This window comes from Capra hircus, chromosome 14 (assembly GCF_001704415.2).
Source record: "Capra hircus breed San Clemente chromosome 14, ASM170441v1, whole genome shotgun sequence".
Lineage (NCBI taxonomy): Eukaryota > Metazoa > Chordata > Mammalia > Artiodactyla > Bovidae > Capra > Capra hircus.
In genome coordinates, this window is record NC_030821.1 from 5124524 (window position 1) to 5137828 (window position 13305).

The following is a 13305-nucleotide window of genomic DNA, read 5'->3' on the forward strand; positions in this document are numbered from 1 at the left end:
TTTCTTTTTTAAATAAAATTAATACTGACCTGGAACCAAAACATATTGTTCTTTTACAATATATTCTTAAAATTGTAAGTATCTACTACTCTGGTTCTTTGATGTGAACTACAACCAGATATTTACAAATATGTCTTTGACATGTGCACACTGCGTATACCAGTTCTATTCTCTTTTTGCATGGGTCATCAAGCTATAAAACAAGTTGGGAGGAGGAGAAAAAAAATACAAAGCAATTCTGGAAAATTTTCCCTCTCTTTTCTTCAAATCTTTCACTATGCCTTGTAAAATAAGGTCATACATTTTAAACAATATCACTCCCTTTATGTTCCTGACTCTCCAACACTCCAGAATGTTCTGGACTTCTCGTGAGCAGAGGTACAGCTCACCGAGTCGGTGGATCAGAACCAGGCTCCTGCTCCTTAGTAACCTGGGTCCAGTCCTCACCTAGATCCGCGAGAGCCAGCCCCCGGCGTCCTGCAGACCGAGGGGACCCGCGAGGTCAAGAAACGTCTGGTTCCAGGGACCTGGCACCATCTCTCTCTTAAGGATAACGGAGTTGAGAGAACCTGCCCTCCTGCCTGCTTTTTCCCATCCTTTGTGCCTAGGATTTTGCAAGTTGCCTGCGAAGGAGTCAAACATGGGTCAGGCAAACGTGTTCTTTCCAGCCACAGTAACCGGATCGCTGGAGTGAAATCAACCCGCAGAAGCATCCAGAGACCGCAGCCAGCCAGACAGGCAGCGCTGAAAGCAACTTCCAAGCAAGGCTGCAAGCGCCAGCCCTCGGGGCGCAGCTTTCAGTTTGGAGGCGACACGCAAAGGCCGCCCCCCCCAACAAAAAAAGGTGGGGGCCTTGGAGGAGGGGGGCCGAGAGCGCCGGCCTCTGCACTTCGGCTCTAGGTTAGGGGGGCCTGGCGCTTTGGGAGCCGCGAGGGAGCCCCCCTTCCAGGGCCAGGGGGCGGGGACCCGTCTCCCCCCATCCCGACAGCTGTCCAGCCCGTGGAATTCATTGGCTTCCCCCAGCCCGCCTCCCGAGCACCACCCCGGTCTCTTTAGCCCCGCGCCCACCCTCGCTGACCTAATAAGGCCATGAGGGATTGAGGGGGCCCGGCATAAAAGGGGCGCCGGCGGGCCGCGCACGGCGGGAGCGGAGGCAGCACCCGGCACCGCCATGGCCAAGGAGTGGGGCTACGCCGACCACAACGGTGAGTGTCAGCGGCCGCCGGGGCGCGGGGGTCGGGGGCGCCCCCGCCCCGCGCCGGGCCCTTCCCTAGGACCCCGCACGGCCGGCCGGCTCACCTTGATCGCGTTCATCTGGAGCGGCTGGTTATGCCCACTGCAGGAACCGGTAACGTGCCCAGAACTCAGTGCCTCTGACGGAGAAGCCCACCCACCCAGGGCCGCTTCTGGGGGTCCCCCTCTCTCGGAGACTGGCTGGGCAAGCTCTTCACCTCTCTGAGCCTGGTGTTGGTACGAGCTGCTCTGCCTGCAGTTTCTGCCTCCACGAGGGGAAAGGGATACGAGATGCTCTGAAACCCACTTAGGGGCAGTGCTGTTTGATTCCAGCTCTATGATAGGAGAGGTCATTGGTGAAACATGCGATGAAGTTCACTTCAAAAATAAGCATTTTAGGCTGTATTTGAGCCAATACAGAAACGCTTTGGGGAAATACACAGAGTTAAACATAGCCTTACAGGTATGCTATTAACAACACTATGAACAGGTCTTTGCCCCCAAGCCTTGTATTGCCCAATCTGATATCCAAGACCTTTTCATAATCACTGCCCAGCCTCCGTGTATTTTGCTGATTTAGTCACTTAGAGAGAGGACTTTGATTGCGCCACCAGATAAATGAATCCCCTCAATTTGATTTCCTAGGTCCTGACCATTGGCATGAACTTTACCCGATTGCCAAGGGAGAGAACCAGTCTCCCATTGAACTGAACACTAAAGAGATCAGCCACGACCCTTCCCTGAAGCCATGGACAGCATCCTATGACCCAGGCTCTGCCAAAACCATCCTGAATAATGGGAAGACCTGCAGAGTTGTGTTTGACGATACTTATGACAGGTCAAGTAAGTATGACACCTAGGTAGAGAGGACATTTTCCATGGCTGTATTGGCAAAATGTGATTTATGTCACAGCAACAGAATCGGTGGGACAAGGGGGCACTTCTTATCTGAAAATGGAGATGACACTTGACTTTGTGCTCATCTGAAGGATTATATTTATTCAGTGAAGAAGAATGTCTCACTCTTTAACCCCGGTCACGCTGGCTGCTCCAAAATGGCCCAATGCCCAAGCTAAAAGTTGGCAGTGTACCCCTGAAAAGAAGCTTAGTAGAGAGGTGCTGGTAATGAGTCCAAGGCAGTGTTCTTTGGGCTCTGATGTTTATACTTGAGGGGGGTTTTGCATCCTAACGAAGTCCTGGAGAGCAAGGCTCGCATTCTCAGATGTGGCATAGATTCCATCCTGCAGAGCAAGAAATGGCCAAGAACCAAGTAGGTATTCTCTTCTGCTGGTGTGGGGGTGGGGCCAGTCCGGGGGAGAGAGCAGACCCATGGCAGAAGCAAGAAGACGGGCCTTCAGTGGGGCTCACCTGATTAATCATTTTGGTATTTTGGTGAGGGGTTTTGAAGACTGACAGTTTCTCCTTGAGTTCTGATTTGTTTCTGTCCACGGGGTCACAAAGAGTTGGATGCCACTGAGTGAACTGAACTGAACAGAACTGAACTGAAAATGGAAAGTCACATGCTTTAAAAAAAAGTCTATTTCATTTATAACCATTAAGCAAATCAGTGAAATAAAAGAAGGCTAATTAGAAATACTTTATTTTACTGTGAATGAGGTAAGAATCTACCTTTAGCATTTTGGTCCTTGAAATACAATATATATTTTCCTATAACCACATTTGTAAAAAAGTTAAAATTATCCTTACTGATGTACATGAATGAATATTTTCAGTGATCCTGTAATTAAAGAGTAATAGCTATAATTTCTACCTACTAGCAGGTTCCAGGTAAGGAATATCATAGACATGTATATTCTTTACATAATTATCTCATTGGTATCTGTTATTTTTTTCTCCATTTAAATCAAGTTCCATTCTGAAGGATGAGTAATAAAATTAAACGGGAATCTCTTAGGTTGAATCACATGAAGAAGCCGTTTTGTAAGCAAATATGATTGAATAGTGACACTTTCATATGATTCATCCTAATAAATTGGACTCATATCACTGAATTATAACGGTTCTTAGTGGATGGTAAAAGTGCAAAGAGCAATTAATCAAACAGAAAAAATGGACAGAAAAAAAACGCAATTAAAACACTCATTTCTATGTGAACAAGCTCACCTAGTCTCGTTCTCTCAGTTTAGACCTATCTCATGACGTTCAGTCTGCCATTTCAGCACCAATAGTTGCTCTGTCTTCTCTAGAATGGCTATCGTCTGAATTCTATTTTGATCTAGCTTACATTGGTAAATTTTGACTTTAGGGCTTCTGTATAGTTTCCAATATCCTTTAGAAAATATTTGAACTTCTAAATCACTCTCCAGGCTAAATGAAGTGAAACCGAGTTAAGTGCTCAGTTGAGATATTTGGACAGCAAACTCATATTCATACTATGGAGAATCATCTCGTTTAAGGGTCAGCATTGATTGATTCCCTGGGAAACCTCAGAATTTTCCATTCCATCTCATTTGAATAAACACAGTCTGAATTAGCTGTGGATGTGAGCTCTTGTCTGTAGTCTTGAAGAAAAGTGTAGTTGGAGGCAAGACACGAGAAGGAATTCACATTTGCTCAGTGACGACTGTGCCAGGCACTGTGATGAGCAGTTTAAAGTCCTTAATCTCATTTAATCCTCACAGCAGCTCTGAAAGGTTAGTATTATTATCACCTTTGGCGAGATGCAGAAACAGGTTCAGAGAAGTTCAGCAACTTGCCTGAGATCACACAACTCGCAAGGGATGGGGTTGGGATTGGACCCTGAGTCTGCCCAGCTCTTAACTGTCCTGTTCTCCCCAGTGCAGCCCACAACAGATTTTGATTTTGATTTTAGGGTTTAGTTGTTTTCATTGCCCATCTGCTGGCTTAATTTTATTTTCATGCATGTGAAATTGACATGTAAAAAATCACAAAACAAGAAAACACAATCAGAAAGAGAAAAGAAAGCATTTATTTTGACCCACCCCAAGGCTTCACTTTGTGAGAAAGAGACCAGTGTACTTGGGAATGCCACCACCAGCCCAGCCCATCAAGCTTTGGCTCTAAGGTAGCTGTTTAAAGCAGGGCTCTGTCCAAGAAGTGCGAGCTCACTGCTGACCTAGCTTCTCTGACTCGCAGTGCTGAGAGGTGGTCCCCTCGCTGCGCCCTACCGGCTCCGCCAGTTTCACCTCCACTGGGGCTCCTCTGACGATCACGGCTCGGAGCACAGCGTGGATGGAGTCAAGTACGCAGCAGAGGTAAGGGGACCTGACCAGACCCACTCTGCCTCTCGCCCAGTGAGGGCTGAGCTGAAAGGTCGCGACGGAAGAGCATCCACGGCATGTCTTTCAAGCCTGTAGTTATGAAAAGAGCTGCAGGAGTTTTAGCATAAACCGAAGCTGCCAGACCTTCTGGGTCAGACAGCTGAGAGAGTGGGGGTGAGTTAGTGTCATGCCTGGAGACGCGCAAGGTTACATTGAGAAACTGGATGGCTGCTTAATAATTATAGTTTTATAAAACCAGGGCTCTGAATGGAACTGAAAAGAGAAGGGGAGCCAATGCTTATTCAGTGCCTGCGGGTATTAACCCATGTAATCCTCTCGGCATGCTATGGGGTGGGCTACAGGTGAGGAAACTGAGGTGCCAGAAGGTCACGTAAAGAAGTCACACAGCATCGGTGCTGGACTGGTGCTCTGCTTCGTGCTGACTGGCTTCATCATCCTGCCCAGCGCCCTAAGCCGCCTCTTTTATGAGAGTGTGGTGCTTTAAAAATAGCACTTGGCAATGCTGGCTGATGCCCAGGCTCTAGTCTCTTAAGGAAGGGGGTGCGTCAGTATAGGTATACGTGTGATTTTATATGTACACGTGGACTTATGCACGCAGAGAGATAGCTAGCTATAGATACACACAATTTAAAATGAGCAGATACTATATACTCTGTTCCTGAGAACCCATTAAAGGGAGTGCATGATTGCAGCTCAGATCAAGGCATCATATTACAAGGAGACAAGCCTCCCGCATGCTCTCTGTATAAAGCCAAGCCTATAAGGGGCGACGGGCGCCCTGGAGGTGAGGATAATTCCATTTGCACTGCCAGCCTCTTCCAGAGGCGGGCTCTGGTCAACACAGGAGGCAGGGACCTTGAGCCATCTGTGGACACGCTCTTGGGCAGAATCATAAGGCAGCTTAACTCAACTTAACAAAACAGCTCAACTGAACTGTGAGAGACTCAGAGGACTTCCCCGTGACCATTCTGTTTCTCTGCAGGCCATCTAGACAGCCAGTGACAGGATAAATTAATTGAGAATGCCTTTCAGACGTCTTTCCCCACCAAAGGGGGAAAATTTAGTATATTCCTTCTCAATAGGGCCAAGCCTTGCAGTTTGGTCTTGACATGCGGGATTATCACAGTTTTGTTCTTGAAGACAGTACTTTTAAGCTGCCATGAACAATGGTATTCTCTTGCTATTCTGTGTAATTCAATGTGGAAATTTTGACTAATTTAACTAGTGCATATGTAAGCATCTTAACCTTATTAAGATAAGGTTACCAACTGGTTCTAGAGCGCTTGTTACTGAGAGAGGCATGAAAAACATCCAAGAATTTGTCCCCTTATTTTTCCTCTCCTACTTCCCAGTTAATTGTGACTTTAAAGTGTTAGCAGATTCCTGTTCATAGCTCTGTGTTTCATTGTTTGATTTGGTCAGAGAAAGGACTAATATTATACAAAGCTAACATAATATTATGAATTGATTTAGCGACAGTTTGGTTTTCACCAATTCTACCTGTCATAACTTTATTTGAGCCATCAAAAGTCTTGCCAAAATATCTCATGTTAACTTTTAGAATTCTGTCAACTTCTATGAGAGTGTTCAGCAATCTTAGACTGTAAAATCGTTGGGTTTATTGTGAATAATTTCACACTTATTTCCTTATTTTAGGTATATACCTCCTAACCTCTGTTCTGTGGTTTCAGCTTCATTTGGTTCACTGGAATTCAAAGTATAACAGTTATGCAACTGCTCTGAAGCATCCCGATGGTATAGCTGTAATTGGTGTTTTCCTGAAGGTAAGGTAAAAATTGAATGCATATTTTTTTTCAAAGTTTAGTTCCTTATCAATCCTTAGGTTTCACATCATTTTATTTATAGGGGAGAGAGGAATGAAGTTCAAGATTCATTCAACTAATCAAGATATTTCCGATAAGATCAGCTCAAAAGGTTTTGTTCTCCCTTAAAAGAGTACCTTTAGCTATACTTCGGTCCCCCTAGCCCTTCTAAATTTTCTCAAGGTGCAGGTGCAGGGTGTGTGTGTGTGTGTGTGTGTGTGTGTGTGTGTGTGTGTGTGTGTGTGTGTGTTGGGGCAGTGGGAATGGAGCCTTTGAAGGAGCTTATTTCAGCAGCAGTGAAGGCAAGGGCAGCCTTATTCATGACGCTTTCTGGCTCCTCCACGTCAGTTGCAGTGGAAACCAGAAAAGCCAGTGTTGGAAATCACGGTGATGCCAAGTCCCTGGCTGAACATCCTCTCAGCTTAGGGTGGCCACCACTCACATGATCCCAGGCTAAGATAGCACATGGAATGTGTGTGTTGTTGAGCCAGCCTTGGTTTAGAGAGGACTTAGTGTCATTAACACATGAATTTAGTGATAACATGATCTAGGTTTTAAGCCAGAGGCGAAAATCTGGCTTCTTTCTTGTTGAATGACCTAGTTTGTTTTATGTTCTGAATTCACTGGGTCCTTTTCAGCGCTTGAGCACAACTCTACAGGAAGTGGAGTGGGTCTAAGCAGAAAGACAATAGGTTTAGTTTTAGGTACATTGAGTCCTCTTAGCTGCAATTATATTAAAAAGAAAAGCAGAATGATTTCACAGAGAAGGTCAAGGACTTAGATGTAAATCAACATGTAATTTTGTGGTTTTGTATTTCAGAGACCCAGAGTCCAAGTTTAGTTCAGAAAATACATACTCTAAAATTTCGGGGGAGGGATAAACTTATGTTTTTGCTTCATGCAATATATTCTGGCAGATTTATAAACACTGGTTGTAGAGGGATGGATTAAAATCAGCTTTTAAGACAATCCTAAATTATGGAGAAGAGAAAAATATAATCGTTAGTTTTCTTTCTCTCTCTCTCTTTTTCTTTTTACAGATAGGACGTGAGAAAGGCGAGTTCCAGCTGTTCCTTGATGCACTGGACAAAATTAAGACGAAGGTAAAAAATATCATTTTCCCTCTTAGAACAAAAAGTCAGGTTGTGCCAATTTTTTTCTCTTTACATTTTTCAAGTGTGCTTCTTTCACCTAAAATCCGTTAGTAAATTGTTCAATGACTATGCTAGGCGTACATACAAAAGCAAATGCTGTTCACGTTCAAGTTGAGTCGCTCAGTCATGTCCGACTCTTTGTGACCCCATGAATCGAAGCACACCAGGCCTCCCTGTCCATCACCATCTCCCGGAGTTCACTCAGACTCACGTCCATCGAGTCCATGATGCCATCCAGCCATCTCATCCTCAGTCGTCCCCTTCTCCTCCTGCCCCCAATCCTTCCCACCATCAGAGTCTTTTCCAATGAGTCAACTCTTCGCATAAGGTGGCCAAAGTACTGGAGTTTCAGCCTTAGCATCATTCCTTCCAAAGAAATCCCAAGGTTGACCTCCTTCAGAATGGACTGGTTGGATCTCCTTGCAGTCCAAGGGACTCTCAAGAGTCTTCTCCAACACCACAGTTCCAAAGCATCAATTCTTCGGCGCTCAGCCTTCTTCACAGTCCAACTCTCACATCCATACATGACCACAGGAAAAATCATAGCCTTGACTAGACAGACCTTAGTCGGCAAAGTAATGTCTCTGCTTTTGAATATGCTATCTAGGTTGGTCATAACTTTCCTTCCAAGGAGTAAGCGTCTTTTAATTTCATGGCTGCACTCACCATCTGCAGTGATTTTGCAGCCCCCAAAATAAAGTCTGACACTGTTTCTACTGTTTCCCCATCTATTTCCCATGAAGTGATGGGACCAGATGCCATGATCTTCATTTTCTGAATGTTGAGCTTTAAGCCAACTTTTTTGCTCTCCTCTTTCACTTTCATCAAGAGGCTTTTTAGCTCCTCTTCACTTTCTGCCATAAGGGTGGTGTCATCTGCATATCTGAGGTGATTGATATTTCTCCAGGCAATCTTGATTCCAGCTTGTGTTTCTTTCAGTCCAGCGTTTCTCATGATGTACTCTGCATAGAAGTCAAATAAGCAGGGTGACAATATACAGCCTTGATGTACTCCTTTTCCTATTTGGAACCAGTCTGTTGTTCCATGTCCAGTTCTAACTGTTGCTTCCTGACCTGCATACAGATTTCTCAAGAGGCAGGTCAGGTGGTCTGGTATTCCCATGTCTTTCAGAATTTTCCACAGTTTATTGTGATCCACACAGTCAAAGGCTTTGGCGTAGTCAATAAAGCAGAAATATAAATGCTGTTACGTTTGTATATTTTTGTGGTTTGCTGGTTTTAGAGCAGTTTCACACATATAAGCTTATTTAATCCTCATAGTCAATCTGTCAGATAATTATGTTTTTAATGAAATGTTTGAGAGAGAAGTTGAATGGTGTTTCCCTGCCCAACACACACACACACACACACGCACACACACACACACACACACTTATGCACTTGCAGAGGTACTAAATGTTTGGGTCCTAGTGTTTCCCTTTCTCTCCTGGATTGCACCTGTATATTTTCAATCTTAATAGTAAATTCTTCTGCTTTACAGACTCACTTTAATTCTTTGAGACTGTTCTAGTCACCACTTTCAGTTTTACCAGTAGGTAAAGTATTCTGAGGATGACATTTGATAAAAGTGCAAGCCTATTTGATATCATCAGGAACCACAGCATTAGTTTATATGAAATATTTCTGTTAGTTTAGAATGAATTTGTCTTTTCTTCTTGAGAAATGGTAGATTTATAGTTCTACAGACAGCGAATAAGGGATAAAATATTACAATGATTGTGCCAAAGTCATGTCATGCAAACCTGCCCAGCTCCTCCACCCCCCCCCCTTTTATTTCTAAAAGACATGGATTTGATCCCAAGCTTGTTTTCTCCATTGCCTTTGAAATCCACCCGCCTCAAGCTGAGATGCGGGGCGCCCTGAGCGCCTGCTCACCCCCGCTCTCTCGCAGGGCAAGGAGGCGCCCTTCAACAACTTCAACCCGTCCTGCCTGTTCCCCGCCTGCCGGGACTACTGGACCTACCACGGGTCCTTCACCACGCCACCCTGCGAGGAGTGCATCGTGTGGCTGCTGCTGAAGGAGCCCATCACGGTCAGCTCCGACCAGGTGAGCGCCCGCCGTGGGGCACGGGGCTCCGGGTCTGCAGGGCCCCGCGGGGTGCCGGCGCCAACCGGAAAGCGTGTGTGTGTGTGTGTGTGCGCGCGCGCGCGCGTGTGTGTGTGTGTGCGCGCGCGCGCGTGTGTGTGTGTGTGTGTGAAAGGCGTGCAGTCCTGTCTGGCTCTTGGCGACCCCATGGACTGTAACCCGCCAGGCTCCTCTGACCATGGGATTCTCCAGGCCAGAATCCTGCAGTGGGTAACCTTTCCCTTCTCCAGGGGATCTTCCCAACCCAGGGATCAAACCCAGGTCTCCCCCAATGCAGGCGGATTCTTTACCAGCTGAGCCACCAGGGAATCCCTAAGAGTAGACGGAGTGTGTGTGTGGAAGTCTCTGAAAATATAAAGCTGCTAAATAGGTGCTTACCCAATCTCTACCGCTGGTGCTTTCATAGTTTGGCCTGGTTAATTACGATCAGCCTGTTTAACTTCCTAAAACTCAGCTTCCAGAGGGTACCAAGCTAAGTGCACAACATTTATAAATGATGGTGGGTGGTGCTGTTGAGTCAGTCGATCAGTCGTGTCCAACTCTCTGTGACCCCATGGACTGCAGCACGCCAGGCCTCCCTGTCCATCACCAACTCAAAGCTTGCTCGAACTCATGTCCATTGAGCTGGTGATGCCATCCAACCATCTCATTGTCCTTGCTAATTTGGAGAACCCCAAATACTGAGGACTGCTTAGCAGATGGGATGGTAAATACAGCCTTGGGGAAAGGATGGGAAGAGATTGAACATCCTTGTGAGGTGTCAGCTTCCCTGGTGGCTCAGAATGTGAAGAATTTGCCTGCAATGCAGGAGATCTGAGTTCGATCCCTGGCTCAGGAGAATCCCTAGAAAAGGGAATGGCAACCCACTCCAGTATTCTTGCCTGGAAAACCCCATGGACAGAGGTACCTGGTGGGCTACAGTCCATGGATTGTAAGAGTCAGACACAACTAGTTCCTCAGTTTTACAGCTAAGGAGGCCGATGCCCAGAAAGGTTAAGTAATTTGCTTATGACCACACAGCCAAGGGTAGCATCTGAGATTCCACCTCCCCTCTGTCTGCTTTCAAATGCCTTTGGTCTTCTGCTTAGGCTTCCCTTCCTGTAAATTACAGTCATGTAAATTGACTCCATTAACTTATGCAGTGAAGGCCAGTTGAGCTTATTACTTGCCCTAACACTGTCTTCCACTCATATATAATTCATCAGATTAAGATAATTGTTTCAGAATTTCAGATGAAAAGGTTTTAATTACAGGGCATAGTGATCCTCTACAAAAGGAAGAAAAATGTTGTTGTTTTGTTTGTTTGTTTGTTTTTTACCAAAAAGAGGTTGTTCTTACTCGGGAACTGGCAACCAGTGACTCTAGACTGAACACTGGATATGGGTTTTGTAGTTGGCTCGTTCAGAAAGCCAGCGATCTCTGTCCCACGCTTAGCATCCGCTGGGGCTGGACGTGGTGTGACATCTCCCCTTCCCGCCTGCAGATAGCCAAGCTGCGCACCCTGTACTCCAGCGCGGAGAACGAGCCCCCGGTGCCCCTGGTGAGGAACTGGCGCCCCCCGCAGCCCATCAAGGGCAGGATCGTGAAGGCCTCCTTCAAGTGAGGCTGCTGGAGCTCGCCCTCTTCAGGAAAGGAAGCCGACCCTGCAGAGCTTGGTCCCTCGCCTCCTCTTGGTGCTTCTGACTCCGGTATACTCCAGGTCCATCCCCGTGTTTCCACGCAGAGCAGAGCAGATGAGAGACGCCATCACCAGGAAATCAGAGCTACTATTCCCAGGATCTGATGTGAGAGCGCTTGGCCTCTGTGATAATCACCTTGCCTATAAAAGTAGCATTTCTAGTAAGGTTTCAAAGAAGAAGAAGAAGAAGAAGGGTGAGGAGAGTAAAGACAGGGAAAAAGTGGCTCCTGGGCACCGTTTCTGTGTCATCTTAAATTTCACAGAACTTCCGTCGACCCTTTTCCTATGTATGATGCCTTATCCATCTTAAAGAAATAGTACTTTTATATGCGGGCGTAGAGGAGTCTGCAGATCCTGTAGCAGAAATTAAAGTGACTGTGAACATCAAGAATGGAGATGATTATGCGTTTTAACCCTTAAATAAACCAATAAGAAGTGCCTCACTTATTAACATTTAAAACCGCTGTAGAGATTGCCTGGTTTTGATTATCAATGAAAGTAAAACACACTGACCAGGAATTCTTTTTATAATTTGACCCATTACTTGAATGTTTTCTTCATGAAGATAGTTGACTTTATCCTGATATTTTTCTTTACCTGAAGGAGGGCCATTTATTTTTCATTCTACTACTTTTATCTTTGCATGCTTCTTAAGGTAAAAAATGTCTCTGATGTATTTCCAACGTGAGGGTGGGATTAACAAGCCCTAGAGCTCGCAGGAGTGAATGACTGCCCTTGAAGTAAAAGCAGTTATGCTGATCATCAAGACTAATAAAGACACAGATGCAGACACTTGAGAGTTGTGTTTTTTGTGGAGGGGGAACTTGGTGAGTTTGTTTTCATAACTGAAGGGACTCATTCTGAGTTTGACTGGAAGTTGCATTCCTTGAGGAGTGGCTGAAGCACTTCCTGGGGGCCTTCCAAGGAAACTGCAGACCAGAAGGGGCTCGTGTAGCCACAAATTTGACAGTGTGGACTGGTTAGGTTAGGGGGTCCTTATAAGCACCAGTTGCTAACTTAGGGGCATGGAATCGTCAGACTGTAGCCTTTATGTCATTATTTTTTTTTAATGAGCATTGAGATGACGTCTGTCTGACACTGCAAACATCCATACATTTGAGACCTTCAAAAGTGAAATATCTTTAGACATAAAGTCCAATTTTGCCGTTAGTAGCCTTGAAGAACTCTCATCATGTCACTGGCTAATCTGTTAACTTACTTTTGAAAAGGGCAGCAATAATTGAATTACCCTAAGGAATGAGAATGGTATTGGGTCAGGAGAGTCCTGTAAAGCTGGAAGTCAAGTCACGTGACAGAGTCCTGGGAGGCTAACGTTATTTAATAGATTACCACTTGGGTGAGGTTAAACCAGGTTGGTCAGTGCAAACTGGGTGTGTTAATTAAATCCCTTGAAATTAGGAGGTGTGGCATTTTCATCAATTAGTGGTAATACACAAGCTGATTCTCTCAGGGTACTTACTTGGTGAAGCAGGGAGCACTGCAAAACCCTGTGGTGGAGGAACGTAGGGCTTAATTCCAGCTACAGCGGCGCTTGTTGAAGCATGGGCTGGACAAAGCTGCAACAGGGTTGAGGGGAAATATCTAATCCAGGAAAGGTATCTCCCTAGACCACGAGCTCCCTGATGGCATAGACTTGAATCTCATATGCTAACATTCCCCCCTTTTTTTGCCTGGCATGGTGTCTGACACTTAATAAGCCCTCAGCAAATATTTGGTGAATAAATAATGTCATGAACATGGATAAACCCAGGACAAATACTAGCTTCTTGAACAACACAGGATGAAGATTCATACTGTTTTTTCTTCATTTCACTTAGTTTGGGTCTCCTTGGAACGTGATCTCTTTAGCTTTAGGTTGTAGCTTTCCAGTAGAATATACATTCCCCGCCCCTCAGCCGTCATTGCCAATGATCACAATTATCACTCAACGTAAAACTTCCTCTCAACTTCTGCCTGCAACTCAACAGTGCTGAGTTCCTATAAATGTCCACTAGAACATTGAAACCACACTTGTAGTCTGTATTCAG

The 13305-nt window shown here is 45.4% G+C and overlaps 1 protein-coding gene across 1 annotated transcript; it reads left to right on the forward strand.

Annotated features, from left to right (window-relative positions):
• CA3 (carbonic anhydrase 3) lies at positions 1049-12049 on the forward strand. Its single transcript, XM_018058178.1, has 7 exons — positions 1049-1205; positions 1879-2076; positions 4351-4469; positions 6188-6280; positions 7360-7422; positions 9385-9540; positions 11063-12049. Exons 1-7 carry the CDS (start codon positions 1172-1174, stop codon positions 11180-11182), a joined length of 783 nt encoding a protein of 260 aa, XP_017913667.1. The 5' UTR covers positions 1049-1171; the 3' UTR covers positions 11183-12049.

What these genes read in the sequence shown, in the direction of transcription:
- CA3 (XM_018058178.1), top strand. Translation starts at nt 1,172, where the DNA reads ATGGCCAAGGAGTGGGGCTACGCCGACCACAACG. An exon ending in TAATTGGTGTTTTCCTGAAG is followed by an intron (nt 6,281 to 7,359) that starts GTAAGGTAAAAA and finishes TTCTTTTTACAG; the next exon opens with ATAGGACGTGAGAAAGGCGA. An exon ending in TGGACAAAATTAAGACGAAG is followed by an intron (nt 7,423 to 9,384) that starts GTAAAAAATATC and finishes GCTCTCTCGCAG; the next exon opens with GGCAAGGAGGCGCCCTTCAA.